Below are 15,247 nucleotides of genomic sequence, written 5' to 3' on the forward strand. Positions count from 1 at the left end.
GAGCAGAGCAACTTTGTGCATAAGCTTAGCTAGCGAACCGCTAGCTAAAGCATATTGCACCAGTTTAAAAAAAAGTCCTGGGGCCATGTGATCCTCCGCTGCGGCTACCCCGTGTGTAGCGGGGTTACCGCTAAGGAGGTTAATAAAATGTAAGCAAAGTAACTCCTTGTGTCAGCAGCTGCATGTTCTCTTTACCTTCATTACACACAGTGGCGACTCCAGCTTCAATTTCATGGGTTGGCACAAAGAGGCACGATGGTTGACCGGTGGGGCCCATTTGGGTGATCAAAATCAATATTTGTATGGTGAACTTTAGATCTTTTTTGCCTGGTGATAAAATGAAGGCTAACTAGTTCAGCAGCGATAGGCACCAAATGTAAACATCACAAACAGAACTCAAAGGCTTTTGAGCAGATCAGATTGTCCAGATGATGGTGCTATTATGGGAGAAAAGTTACCTACAGATGTACTTGGCTGGCATGTTAAAGGTAGCCATACATCTCTTTAATCGAACCTGATTAGAGAGAGATCTGCCAGCTGCCCATACAACACCTTGTCACGCCATATCTGGCCACCTTGCTGCGGTTTCCTAATGTAAAATGTCCCCCCAGTGCCCAGTGTAAAGTACACATTACCCGTCCGTGGCCTCTGCTTGTCCCTCCCTTGGCTTCTGGGATTCCTCCTGCATACACATGGTCCCACATGGTCTCTTAGTAAAGGAAAAGTTAATAGGAAACCACGTGGGGCATGCGTGTATGGAAAGGGGAAAGCGCCCGTAGCAGCGGAGGGACAAGCGCAGGCTGTGGACAGGTAATGTATACTTTACCCCGGCGCATCGGGGGGGGGGGGCATTTTACATAAGGGGACAGCATCGGAGGTATCACCGAAGGTCCCGATATCGCACACCGTTCCTGCCCAACATCTTGCGGCATGCACGATCGATAATGCGACCAATTTTTATTACAAAATTGGTTGCATGCACTTAGCAACAACGACTTTCTTCCAATTCGATTATAATAATAATCGGATGGTCGATCGGCCGCCAAATATATGGCCACCTTAAAGTGAACCAGAGACGAAGCACCCTCATGTATTTTACCATATATAGCAGTGGGAACATTACAGAAAACACCTACCCTGCTCAATGTTTTATCCTTCACTGCTCAGCCTGCTTGTTATCATCCCTGATAAAATCTCTGTCTGAGCATTCAACCTGGCTTTGCTCAGGAATCATTATAGCTGAGTATGTCTTCTCTGTCGTCTTTTCAAGCTCAAGCCTGCCCCCTTCTGGCACTGCTATAATGACCCAGCTATAATGATTCCTGAGCAAAGCCAGACTGAATGCTCAGTCGGGGATTTTATCAGGGATGCTAATACAAGCAGGCTGAGCAGTGAATGATGAAACAGAGAGTAGGGTAGGTGTTTCCTCTAATGTTCCCACTGATATATATGGTAAAATACATGAGGTTGCTTCGTCTTTGGTTCACTTTAAGGGTATCTGAGCTGACGTGATAGGATAAGATAAACCTAACATTTACACTCCCAATCCTGCATAGAACTAGAAAATCTCTATGGGTGTCAGACCCTTTCCTCTCCATAGGCGAGTATCTCTTTTTTTCTTTTTTGCAGATCGCTCTGGATTTAATTTTTTTTTTCCCGTAAAAACAAACCTCCCCAAAAGGGAGATTAGAAATGGTGCGTGCTGTTGGGGGAAGTACCATTACTTGCCTATGAGGTGCTGCTTCTCTGTCCCCCGGTCCATATGACATGCACCATTTTCCACCCGAGCGTCAGCTTCTGGAGGGCGGCATTTGTAAATCCCGGCAGGGTCACGCACGCCACATGCTAGGAGATGTACTCTGTGGATACCAGGGGCGTAGCAATAGGGGTTAAAGTTGAAGAGAAATTGAGAGCCCAATATGGTGTAGTATGTCAAAATTGATTGGATAAATGAAACAGTGAGATGGTAATACTCACAAACACGGGTTACCACCTAGGTAACCACTCATTAGGCAGGTGAGGAGATTAGACCTGTCCTCACTCAGGATTAAGAAGTCGCTCTCTGTAGATAGGAAGAAAGGGGGTAGATCACCCCTTCACCTACCAATATATTTGAGTAGCAATAGGGGTTGCAGAGGCTGCAACCGCATCGGGGCCCGGAAAGGCCCTCCCTCAACCACAGTATTAACTCTCTATTGGTCCTGTGCTCATAATAATCACTTCTATAGATGATTTGAATAGTGGTAATCATTAACACACTGCTCCCCATCCCCTTCTTGCACCTCTGACACTATAGATGCCATTGGCAGGTTTTGGTGCGCCATATCAATTGTTATGTATAGAGTGCTTGGGGGGCCCCATTGTAAAACTTGCATCAGGGCCCATAGCTCCTTAGCTACGCCACTGGTGGATATTAATAGTTTTGAGATGATGCAGGATCATGCAAATTTTGAAATGCAAATGTATGCAGCTTGAAAATGGACCAATCAAATTTTACCTCAGCAGGATTCGATCGGTTCATTTTTCAGCTGCATACATTTGCATACAAAATTTTCATTATGGCTGCATCAACTCGAAATTACTTGCATCTCATTGACCGTCCCTAAATGCAAATACAGAGGCTGCTCTCACATTCACAGACTACATCTCCCAAGATGCATAGCGGCATGTGTGACCCCCACCGGGAATTACAAATGCCACAAGAAGCCAAAACCAGGGTGAGGCAGAAGCGGGGATAGATTTTTCATGATGAACCTCAGTAAGGGTGCGTTTCCACTAATGCGAATTCGCATAACCAATAAAAGTAAATGAGCCTGTGTCCACTTGTCAGGAAAACAGAGCGTTTTCTTGTGCAGGAAAAATCTGCACAGCAGAGCCATTTGAATTTGGACACCGCACATACTGCATGCGATTCGCATACAATGTATTTAATAGGGAATTCGCATGGCGGTTTTGTATGCGAAGTTTCATGCGAATTCGCATACGATTTTGCATGAAATCAATGAAAAAGCACACAGGCACTAACATGGTTAAATTCGCACACAGCATCATCCATGCGAAATCGTATGCGAATTCGCGGTAAAATTAGCATACAACTGCATGCGATTTCGCTCCTGCATGCGAATTCGTCTGCGGGGAATCCGCAACAATTCCGCACCGCACCAGTGGAAACGCACCCTAATAGACAGGTCACGGACAGGAGCCGATACACTGTAGCGGGTCAACCAGTGGAAGGGCTCAAACCCACTTGCGGCCTTTTCTAGTGGTTGTAAATTTCTTGCTAATGCTATGGGGGATTTTTATAAAATCACATCGCTCAAGTGGGATTACACTCAGCATTTCATTAGCTAGAGCTTTTCAAATCACAAAGCGCTAAGAAATGGCTTAGTAACATACTGCTAGTGGGTTCCAGGCCGAATGTCAGTATGTAGAGAAGAGAGCAGGGAACTCACAAAGGCTATGATTCTTAAAAGCAGTGCAGTAAAAAGAATCTGTGCGGGAAAATACAGCATTCGGTATTTTAGACTTCTGTGTGCTCATTCATAAAAATGTTTTCAGTTGCGATACCACTGCGGTATTATCCCGAACTAGGCAGGCGGTAGGCTTGTGGAAACACAAGAAGCTGTCGAGTTGATACATTTTCTCCTCCAGAGACAGCAAACTATAGAAGAGGCAGCCCCAGCATCCCTTTACATGTGTTTTTTTTTTTTTTTTTTTTAAACTGCCTCTGTTTGCCCTGAATCTGTCTATTAGTCTTTCTAAACAATCTAATTGCCACAGCTTAGAACTTCAAAAAAAATGTAACACATGCAGGCTTTGTGATGTGAAATAAATCTGAAAACAGGTACCCAAGGGGTTAAAAAACTCACCTTGGTATTCCGGAATGCCTTTTTTTGCTCTGCTCTCACTGCTGCCGCCTGGGAGGTCTGTCTCCATTCACTTAGCTGTTATCCGCTGGCTTATCGGCTCTGCCAAGGAAGCGGTATTCTCCGTGCTAACACCACTTGCTCTAATCTTTATGAATTGACATATGTTAGCATAATCACCGCACAAGGCAGTAATTTATGGCACTGCTCGGTAATTGTAGCTTTTCATGCGGAAACAGCTTTTATGAATGGACACTTTGCTAAGTGCTCGGTAAATTAAGCTGTTTTCAGCATTTCCGCATGCGGGAATGCTTTATGAATGATAGCCAAAGCAGAGACCACTTCCTGTGACGACAATGAGATGTATTTCCACCACTTCTAGGGTCATTGAGAAGTCATTACACTGTCTTGGCACCCAAAGCCCAGAGAAGGTGGTACACAACCACAAAACACACAGGGCTTATTCACACCAAGAGCGATTTTGCTTTTTATAGTGCTAACGATTTAAAAAAAAAATCGTCTTAAAAGTGCTCGTGCAATGTTGCTTTAGATGAGTGTTCTCACATAAGCGATGAGCTTTCTATCCATTCTCAAACACGCCTCCCGCAGGATTTTCTGAGCGTTTGCAATTCAATAGAAAGTATAGGGAAATCGCAAAGTGCTTGAAAAAGCACTTTGAATTGCGATTTTCCAAGCGATTTTATGAATAAATACGATATATTTATTCATTTTCGGGTCAAAGCGTTCACATCCTGTCCAACGTCAGGAAGTGAAAAAAAAATCATCGCTGCACAAAAGCGCGAATAAAAGTACTTTTCGAAGCGAAAAATCGATCAGAAAGCGCTTGGAAAAGCACGGTTTTATCGTATTGGTCGCTACTCCCAATATTGCTTGGCGTCACCGCTGCCCACCTGATCAACCACGACATCTTGCAGCAAGTCCTATCTATACATTTGACCAATTTTAGACAGAAATTGGTTGCATCGTCAACTGGGCGTGCCACTCAATAATAATTATCAAATTATCGATCGGCCAAGTCGAGAGATGTATGGCCACCTTAATGTGTTCTAATAAATCTTTATTCACCACTTTAAGAGGCAAGTTATCCTTAAGGTGCGTACACACGCACTACTGTAATGAACGACAGGTCCGTCAGACCCTCCTGTTGGGCGGGCGTTCTGCCGACAGTAGTGCGTGTGTACGCACCTTTACACACGCTCAATCGGTGTCAACCATCAGTATTGACCTCAATCCTTAGGTCAGAGGTGTCCTACAGCTACAGCTGATGGATGTGTCTGTTTCTTATTTCTATGAAGAGAGGAGAGGCAGAGGACAAGGAGAGCAGCTTCCTGCAAGTAGCGTGAGGAAGAAATATTCACCATGTCCCATCTTTGTCGTTGGGAGTAAGGATGGTCTATGAGGTGCAAATTATTCCAAGTTAATACAGGATTATGCTAATTTTGTATGCAGCTTTGAAAATTGACCAATTGAATCCTGCCAAGGTGGAACTTGATTGGCACATTTTCTTTCAAGCTACCTAAATTTGCATAAGCCTCCACGAACTCTGTATTTGCATCTCATTGACAATTCCTAGTCAAGGGACACATGTAGATTCCTGGCTGAGGGTCCTGAACACAGGCAGGCTTCCAAAACTGCACTGCAGCTCTCATCCTCTCCTCCCTACATGCAGCTGGTGAACAGGTCTATTAAAGGCAGCCATGTGACACCCAAGGAAGGCAGAAGAGATTCCAGACTACACATTCCAGCATCCCTGCAGAAAATGTGTTCTCCATGTGAGCACACAGACTAAAAGACCCCAATCTGCTTACAGGAATCTACCCACCTCGTAGAGGTCTGCGTAGAGATCTACAACCAGATGTAGAAAGATATAATTCTTCCGACTTCCATACAAAACTTAAAGTGAACCTCCAGACTAAAAATCTACTCAGCAGCACTGAAAAGGCTTGGTGTTTCGTTAACATTTTCACAGCATTAGAACTTTGTTTTTCTTATCCAAGCCTCATTTTTGGCTGCACAGAAGCTAAGCTCCGCCCCATCAAAGAAAACTGCCTGGGCATTTTTTCCGATGCTGTGCAAAGTATGATGGGATTTCTGATGTTGTTGGTCTCATTGCTTAGCAGCTGGGAGGGGTGATCAGGACACAGGACAGTTCGAACTATGTTTCATTGCTCCGTCCCCTTCTTTCAACCTGCCCTCATGAAATCAAACCTTTGCCTGTTCTTTTAAAACAGGGTGGGTAATAGATTATATTGTAAGATCTTTGCTCTCCATGATTTCCATTCCGAAATGTATATTGCTGTATATTTGTATCTAGCCCCGCCCTCCCAGTGATGTTTAGCCTAGGCTACGATGTTGTGCAGCCTTCTGCCCTAGGGCAGTGATGGCTAACCTTGGCACTCCAGCTGTGATGTAACTACAAGTCCCATGAGGCATTCCAATACTCTTGCCAGCTGTAAGCATAACTAAGGGGGGCAGAGGCATGATGGGATTTGTAGTGTTGTAGCAGCTGGAGTGCCAAGGTTAGCCATCACTGCCCTAAGGCATTCTGGGATATCATGTGATGTTCCTGTTCAGACAAAGGAATACCCAGACGGGGACCATGACTCAGAACCACCTGGAAGATATAAAGGAGCCCAAAGAGACCAAAAACCCTGTATTAAAAAGGCAGTGCTAAACGTAATTTTGCGTAGCACAAATCATTCTGAACAGTAAGGGTCAGTTCACACTAGAGTGGATGCAAAACAGACACGGTTCTGTCCGTTCTGCTTCCGCTTGCAGCAATTTCCCATCCACTCTGCATCCGCCCTGATCACATCCACGTCGCTGCTCACCTGTCCCACCGTCCCTCGGTCTGTCTATATTCAGCTTGGAGGGCAGCAGAAGCATGCGGCTCTCCATAGGCTGCATTAGGCTGATTCTCCCTAGCAACAGGGAGAATTTTCATTGGTCCACCATGAAGCAATGAGAATTCTCCCTGTTGCTGAGGATTCCCATTGGTCTTTTGCAGCCCTATGGAGATGCCCATGCTTCTGCCAACCTGTGTACAGGGGCTGAGCATTGGTGGGACACGAGTATTACGTCACGGCGGACGCGGCGACTAGACACTGTCCGTTCTCATGGGCTTTCATTGCATACATTGTCCGGTCCGGTCAAATGTGACAAGTTCGGACTCTGAGCTGGGCACTACGGCGAAAAAATTGTAAAATTTAAAATATGTGCAAACAAATAAGTATGTGTTTTTTTCCAGAGTAAAATGAGTCATAAATTACTTTTCTCCTATGTTGCCGTCACTTACAGTAGGTAGTAGAAATCTGACAAAACCGACAGGTTTTGACTAGCCCATCTCCCGATGGGGGATTCTCAGCATGGCCTTTGTAAATAATAAAGACATTACCTGAAAAGGATTTATACAAAGATACTGGCCAGGATCCCTGCTTGCTTCACACTTTTTTGGAAGTTGGATGCAGCAACTGCCGTTCACTAAGTGCTTTTGAAAATAAATAAATCACTGAGAATCCCCCCTATGAGAAGATAGGCTAGCCCAAAATCTGTTGGTAATGTCAGATATCTACTACCTACTGTAAGTGTCAGCAACATGGGGGAAAAGTAATTTATGGCTCATTTTACTCTGGAAAAAATGTACTTCTTATTTGTATATGTTTGCACATATTTTAAATTTTAAAATTTTTCGCCATAGTGCCCCTTTAAAAAACGTCCAAAATTAGTATTTTTTTTAAGTAAGTGTGAACTGGCCCATACAGAGTGCATATTCCAAGAGACGTACATAGATGCAGAGCTGCAGTTTTAAAGAGGGTTTCAAGTGAAAATAATTTAATAAAAAAGGTGCTTCATTTTTACAATAATTATGTATAAATGATTTAGTCAGTGTTTGGCCATTGTAAAATTTTCCTCTCCCTGATTTACATTCTGACATTTATTACATGGTGACATTTTTACTGCTGGCAGGTGATGTCTGTGGAAGGAGAAGCTACTTGCTTTTTTTCGTAGTTGTAAACAGCGGTTATTTCCCACAATGCAACAAGGCTCCCACAGTGTGATGTCAGAACCATGGTCCTGACATCACACTGTGGGAGGGGTTTCACCACAATATCAGCCATACAGCGCCCCCTGATGATCTGTTTGAGAAAAGGAATAGATTTCTCACGGGAAAGGGGGAATCAGCTACTGATTAGGATGAAATTAAATTCTTGGTTACGGCTTCTCTTTAAGGAGTCACTTAAATTTCTTCAGGTTAAAAAAAAAACCCCTGAACTGATTGGGTGCCTCTTTAACCTGCAGCTCTGTATCTAGGGATTGCCTCTTGGAGTTATACAGAAACCACTCATCCTGAAGAAGGTAAAATTACAATTAGCTCACTAGACACCAACAAATTGCGCAGTGATACATCTGCCAGCAGTAAAGATGCCGCCACCTGTGAGAAATGTAAATCAATGTAAGGTAACATTTTACAATAGGCAGACCCTCTCTCCACTTGTGCATTGATCGGGTTTCCAGCAATGCGCAGTGTGAGCGACACGCCTGACATCAGAATCACATAGAATGTCTGACATGCCATAGAATCAATGCATAGTAATAATGCGATCCAATCCCATAAATAAATGCGATCGCAGCTGCATTGGGGAGAATTGCAAAGCAATGCGAGTGTTGTGTTTCCACGGCTACCTGCGCTGCACACTGCACGCAACTTAGAGCCGGTGTACGCTGGTGCCCTTCTGTGCAGTTCTCAGCATTGCTAGTCAGTCTGTAACCTTGATGTGTTGCTGAAAATGCAGAGAAGTGTGTTCAGGCCCTAAACAACTGTAAATTATTAAAAAAAAAAAAAAAAAAAAATCAGCTCAGATCATGAGTGAATCCACTGCTTCACAATCAGCTGTATTTCACCACAGTGGTCATCCAGTTTATGCATGGAAGTGGTCAACCATCACCCAAAGGATTAGAAGGAGCTTACCAGCTGCTGATAACCCACATTATAAGGTTGTTATCTCGCATTCAGTGGTAAGGAGGACCAGGAGCCGACCAAGATCCAAACTTCCAACAATCCTTATTTCAGTTTAGTTCCGGCATACCATCCGGAAGATCAAAACGTGCAAATAAACGACAGATCTAAGTGTAAACCGTTTATTGGTAAAACATAGCACATAACCATAAAAGAGAGGAATACAATTTAGTAAAACTTGCATACGAGGCCTAAGCAATGGGAACCCCGAAACAATTTTGCGCTTGCTTGCTGGTCCACAACCAGTAAGACAGTAAAAGGTGCCACCTTGTCTCCCTTCCCATTTCCCCTTTGGGAAGGCACCTTGTACTCTCTTACTGGTTGTGGACCAGCAAGCAAGCGCAAACATTTTTTCAGGGTTCTCATTGCTTGGGCCCCGTATGTAAGTGTTACTAAATTTTATTCCTCTTTTTTATAGTTATGTGCTATGTTTTACCAATAAACGGTTTACACTTAGATCTGCCGTTTATTTGCACGTTTTGATCTTCCGGATGGTATGCCGGAACTAAACTGAAATAAGGATGGTTGGAAGTTTGGATCTTGGTCGGCTCCTGGTCCTCCTTACCACTGAATGCGAGATAACAACCTTATAATGTGGGTTATCAGCAGCTGGTAAGCTCCTTCGATGCATAAACTGGATGACCACTGTGGTGAAATACAGCTGATTGTGAAACCGTGGATTCACTCATGATCTGAGCTGATTTTTTAATAGTTTTATCTGTGTGGACTGTTTGGACATTGTCTTTCTTCAGCAGCGATCAACTACTTGATTCCCCTGGCGCTGATTTTCTGTTTAAATAAATTTAAATATCATAAAAAAAATAGCAATTTTTGTTTCATCAAGTCCCCCTTTTCTTATGCTAACCAAACGCAGCTAAGGCCACATACACACTTGAGATAAAAGTGTTTGGAAAATGAAAGATCACAGACCAATTTTACCCCCTTCCATGTAGTATGAGAGCCATACTCTACACAGTCTTTTCTATGGAGCTGAACTCCCCATCAGACAGAAATCTTTGCAAGATGCTGCACACAAAGATGCTGTACACATTCAACAGATCAGTATCTGCAAAAGATCTGTTCCTGAAAAAGATCCGTTTTTGCAAAATGCATTCATAGTCTATGATATCTGCAGATCCTCATACACACCTTGTTTAACCTCCTTGGCGGTATCTGGAGGGCGCCACTCAGGCCCTGCTGGGCCGATTTAAACACATTTTTTAAAACACGCAGCTAGCACTTTGCTAGCTGCATGTGGTGGACGATCGCCGCCGCTGCTCCACTACCCGCCGCGTAAGGACCCCCCCCCCCCCTCCCGAGACCCCTGCGCAGCCTGGCCAATTAGTGCCAGGCAGCGCTGAGGGGTGGATCGGGACTCCCGATGACGTCACGACGTCATCACAATCGTCGCCATGACGATGGGGGAAGCCCTCCAAAAAATCCCGTTCAGAACGGGATTTCTGGATGGGCTAATGCGCCGGAAGCGATCGGAAAGGTGAGTAAGACGCCGCCGGGAGGAGGGAATCATGTAGCTAGCGCTAGGCTAGCTACAGGATTTAAAAAAATAAATAAAAAAAATACTGCTGCGCCGCCACCCTTGCGATCTTAATAGAATGCCAGGGTGGTTAACAGACATTCTGATCTGCAGATCAGATCCACCAGGATGGATCTTCAGATGATTGTCAGATATGCAGATGAATGTCTGTTAAACAAGGTGTGTACGAGATCTGCAGATATCATAGACTATGAATGCATTTTGCAGGAACAGATCTTTTGCAGAAACTGATCTGTTGAATGTGTACAGCATCTTTGTGTGCAGCATCTTGCAAAGATTTCTGTCTGATGGGGAGTGCAGCTCCATAAAATAGACTGTAGAGTATGGCTCTCATACTACATGGAATGGGGTAAAATTGGTCTGTGATCTTGCCTTTTCCAAAGACTTTTATCTCAAGTGTGCATGTAGCCTTAGACTTGAGCAATGGTCAGTGAGATGCAAATATTTTCGAGTTGTTGCAGGATTATGCAAATTTTGAATGCCAATTTATGCAGCTTGAAAATAGACCAATTGAACTTTACCTCAGCAGGAGTTGATTGGCTCATGCTCAAGCTGCATAAACTTGCATGCAAAATTTGCATAATGCTGCATCAACTCGAAATGATTTGCATCTCACCTAGTGTCCCTACTGAGCAATCAGTATAGCCAGGAGCATTAGATTAAGCCAGTTCTTCACTGCATACAATTTGAGTTAAATATCCATAAAAGTTGGAAATATTAGCATTTAAAGGACAACTGAATTGAGAAGAATATGGTGGAGGCTGCCATTTTTATTTCGTGTTAAACAATACCAGATGCCTGGGAACCCTGCTGATATGCTTGGCTGCAGTAGTGTCTGAATCACACCAGAAACAAGCATGCAGCTAATCTTTTTAGATCTGACAATATCAGAAATACCTGATATGCTGCATATGCTTGTTCAGGGTCTATGGCTTAAAGTATTAGAGGCAGAGGATCAGCAGGACTGCCAGGCAACTGGTATTGCTTAAATGGAAATAAATATGGCAGCCTCCATATAACTCATCTCGGGTTCACTTTAAGATGGTTTATGTGCTGAAAAACCGGCTCTGCTGAAAATGAGAATATCTAGGCTGCAGACATGTCCCTCGAAGCAGCTCCGCTCTCAGCCGCCAGCTTGGGGTCCCCGCTGATTCAAAAGCCGACCTCGCGAGGTTGTCCTCTACTGCGCGAGCGCCACTGTCAATCACTCGCACGTGGTAAGTGTACTGCACAGGCGTTCGGTAGTTACTGTGTGCAGTAGTTCTGCGCCTCTGCAGTACACTCCACACCACATGCGAGTGATTGACAGCGAGGCTTGCGCAGGCACAGTAGAGGACGACCTCGCGAGGTCAGCCTCTGTACCGGTGGCTGGGAGCGGAGGGGACAGGTCAGCTGCAAGGGGCTGGTGGAAGCCCCAGGTAAGTAACTAATTTTTTTTAGCTGCCTGGAAAGGAATAAAAATGACAGTCTCCATATCTCTCTTACTTGAGTTGTCCTTTAATTCACCAACTCTATTCACTATGCTTGCAAAATTAATTTCCAAAGGTAACAGTCATGATTTAAACCTATTTCTCTAAAGCAAATGTGAAGCGACCTTAAAGGAAAAAAATGTAGATATTCTATGTAAAGGGAAGAACCTTCTGGGTGTTGTCTGTCTCCTTGTTCGGGAGTGTGCGGAAGGCTTCAGAAACACTCGTTTGCTCGAGTACTTCCGAAGATGGGCGCATCTGTACTGCGCATGCGCGAGCCAAGTCCGGCCCCGCCCATTTCCAGAAGCACTCGGCCACACGAAGCCTCAAGGAGTTCTGAAGGCGCAGAAATTTAACAGGAAACAGCGGTGGAATGGGGACATAGAGAGAGGCCTGGGAAGGCTCTTTGTGGGACATGCGTATCTTTTTTTTTTTTTCAGGTTGCTTCAGTTTTACTTTAAAGGGCACCCGAGGCGAAAATAAATTAATGAAACAAACAATTGTATCTATCTTCCTTCTCCTAAAAATGACTTTTTAGGATATTCCACATTTTTATTTTATGTTTAAATCTACTTTTTAAGTTTTAACTGTTTTATTGTTTTTGCTCAATGACACATTTATTGAAGTATGCCAGAGCTAAAAATCAGTGAAATATTGACCCTTATCTTTTTCTTGCTCTCAGAAGCCATTTTCTGCTAGGAAAGTGTTTTATAGTTGGAATTTCCTATCAGTGAGGGTCACACTGTAGTCACTTCCTGTCTGAGTCAGCCACTCACATACCTGATATTTAACTCTCAGGCAGAAAAAGAAAAAAAAGAACACAGTATAGTTATTTGTGTGCTAGGCACTGTACATACACATGTCTATCTCATCATGTCATCTTGGTTACCCTTTGAAAAAAAAACCTGCCATATTCAGCATCAACCATATCCAGCATAAGTAATGCTCCCACCAGCCCAGTGGTGGCTCTGACAAACCACTAACCAGCGCTGCCAAAGACTGTTTTACCACAGGGTGGCACCCTTGGCTAAGTCACATGACAGCTGATAGAACAGATTCCTAATAACCACTGGAGCAGCCCCCCCTCCCCCCCCATGGACAGACACAGACAATACAGGGTACAGAGTTTTATTAGCCTTTCTTTCCATAGGAAACCAGGCTAAAATGAATAGAAATACAACATAAGAGAAAGCGTAGCACAGTGGCATGTGCCGTTATTTTGGAAAGCTGCGCTGGCCGTGGCTGCAGCTCACACAGGCGCACAGTCGCTCCCCCTTCCTGCGTTCCTTCTACGCCAAGCGTTGGAAGCCTTCTGTAACTTGTCGTTTTTATTTCCTCTAATTTGCTGCGATTCATTTTTTTTGTTTGTTTTCCTTTAAAATACTGAATTGCAAAATCTCCATACTTGTCGTTTATTTTGTGTTATATAACCGTGCTTCTTCACCGAGAAACAGATTCCGGCAAACTAAAAGTAGCAAATCGGACTGTGGAATCATTTTGCAGAGGGCCCTTTGTATTTTGGCGGCGCTCCAGGACTCCAGACGCCATCAGTCACACCCCCCGCTCTCTACCGCCTCCCGCTGGCCGCAGAATGCGCATGGGGAGGGGCTTATCGTTGAGAAGGAGAATTGGAAATCTCAATTCAATTTTTTTTTTCCTTTTTGTGTTTTTTTTTTAGCTCATTCCAACTGAACCAACTAGTGCTGTAACTCGACAGTCAAAGCTCAAACCTGTCATAAAACATTCTCTCTTATATCTTTTTGTTTTTTTTCTTTTTTACATATAAAAGGCAGGCTACAATGCAAGGAAGAGGCCAGGGACCCCCATCTTCTACAGTACACTCTGCTTCACCCGATAGCGGAAGTCCTGGCTGCCGTAGTCCGTGGATAATAAATTATTTTATCTCTTTCTGAAATGAATTGTGGAATTTGTTTTTTGTTTTCTCAAGGGCAAGTCTTTCCTCGTTTCTTTTTACTATGCTTCTGCTTTTAAAAAAAAAACATCATGAGGGGGAATTAAAACAAAAAAATACTTCTATAAATATTCTGTGAGGGAGGAGCTTTCTCCCCACAATGCACTGGGGTGACCTTCTTCCCCACACCCCCCCTGAAACGCGTCAATCGCTCTCCACTCTCCAAGATCACCTCAAACAACTCAAATTTTTTTTCTTGGGACTGGGAAACCCTTTTCATCACCCAAGCGCGAGTTTCCGATAAATCCTTTCACACTCGTGTTTATCCATTTTCTGTACCCTGATTGGCGAACAGAGGAACGGAAGGAGAAAAAACAAAACAAAAACAAACAAAAGGTAAAAAGATGCAGAAAGTGGCCCTTGCGGCGTCGCGTCCGTCTTTTGCCATGAGGGACTTTAGAATGTGATTTGATTAAGTTTTATCTATTTGTTTTCAGTTATCTTCCGACTCCTCCTCGGCCTCCCGCAGCCACGTGAAAAAGGCAGTGACCGATTTTAGTGCTACGCCTTTCCCGTCCTGCTCCGCCGTGTCCTTGCTGCTCTCCCATCGGTAGAAGGCGTCCTCGGAAATGACTTCTTCATCGTAGAGGCAGTCGAAAAACATACGGAGCAAGTCTGCCGAAAGAAGCACAGCCAATCTGATTAAGTTGTTAAACTTCCTTTCATGATACTTACATGGTTGCTATCATTTATCCCCACTCCATCATGGCACTAAGGAAAAACTGGGCAACAGTGCCACCTGGAGGGGATAAGAGCTACATCATCATTCTCAAGGTACCCATAAAAAGGGAACCCATATATGAACAGCAAAAAGATTTCATACATACCTGGGGCTTCCTCCAGCCCCATATACTGATTGATCCCACGCCGCCATCCTCCTCTGCCCGCAACTACGAGAACCGGCTCCCCGCTGTTCCGTCAGTCGGAGACAGTCTAAGCGTAAGAGAAGTGCGCTGTTTGCGTATCTCTGCAGCAGCCGCTGGAGAGATACGTAGAGGGCGCACTTCTCCTGCGTAGCTGGCTCCGATGACGTCAGTGACGGGAGCCGGTTCCCGTAGATGCGGGCAGCGGAGGACAGCGGTGTGGGATCGATCAGAGCGTATGGGGCTGGAGGAAGCCCCAGGTATGTATGAAAGCTTTTTCATTTTCCTGTCTAGGTTCATCTCTGCCGCAGCTCTGCCACCATTCGCGTCTATCAGCAGCGGATCTCCGCCTCTCCCCCGCCGCTCTCAGTGAAGGAAGGCAGAGGGGCAGGAGAGAGGCGGCGATCCGGGCTAACAGACGTGCTGAGAGGCAGAGCTGCGGCTTATAGCTCTGCCTCTCACGGAAGCACTGCCCGGATTGCCC

At 44.5% G+C, this 15,247-nt stretch overlaps 1 protein-coding gene across 11 annotated transcripts in view; it reads right to left on the bottom strand.

Moving 5' to 3' along the window:
* Positions 1 to 13,042: 13,042 nt before the first annotated feature.
* The window catches only part of EIF4G3 (eukaryotic translation initiation factor 4 gamma 3), a 137,410-nt gene continuing 135,205 nt past the window's right edge, over positions 13,043 to 15,247 (bottom strand). For all 11 annotated transcript variants that reach the window (XM_068241675.1, XM_068241673.1, XM_068241672.1 and 8 more), the window contains one exon: positions 13,043 to 14,515. In XM_068241675.1, the coding sequence (XP_068097776.1) occupies positions 14,334 to 14,515 (182 nt within the window). In that variant the 3' untranslated portion in view covers positions 13,043 to 14,333. The remainder of the gene's footprint in view (positions 14,516 to 15,247) is intronic.

Source organism: Hyperolius riggenbachi, chromosome 6 (genome assembly GCF_040937935.1).
Source record: "Hyperolius riggenbachi isolate aHypRig1 chromosome 6, aHypRig1.pri, whole genome shotgun sequence".
NCBI lineage: Eukaryota > Metazoa > Chordata > Amphibia > Anura > Hyperoliidae > Hyperolius > Hyperolius riggenbachi.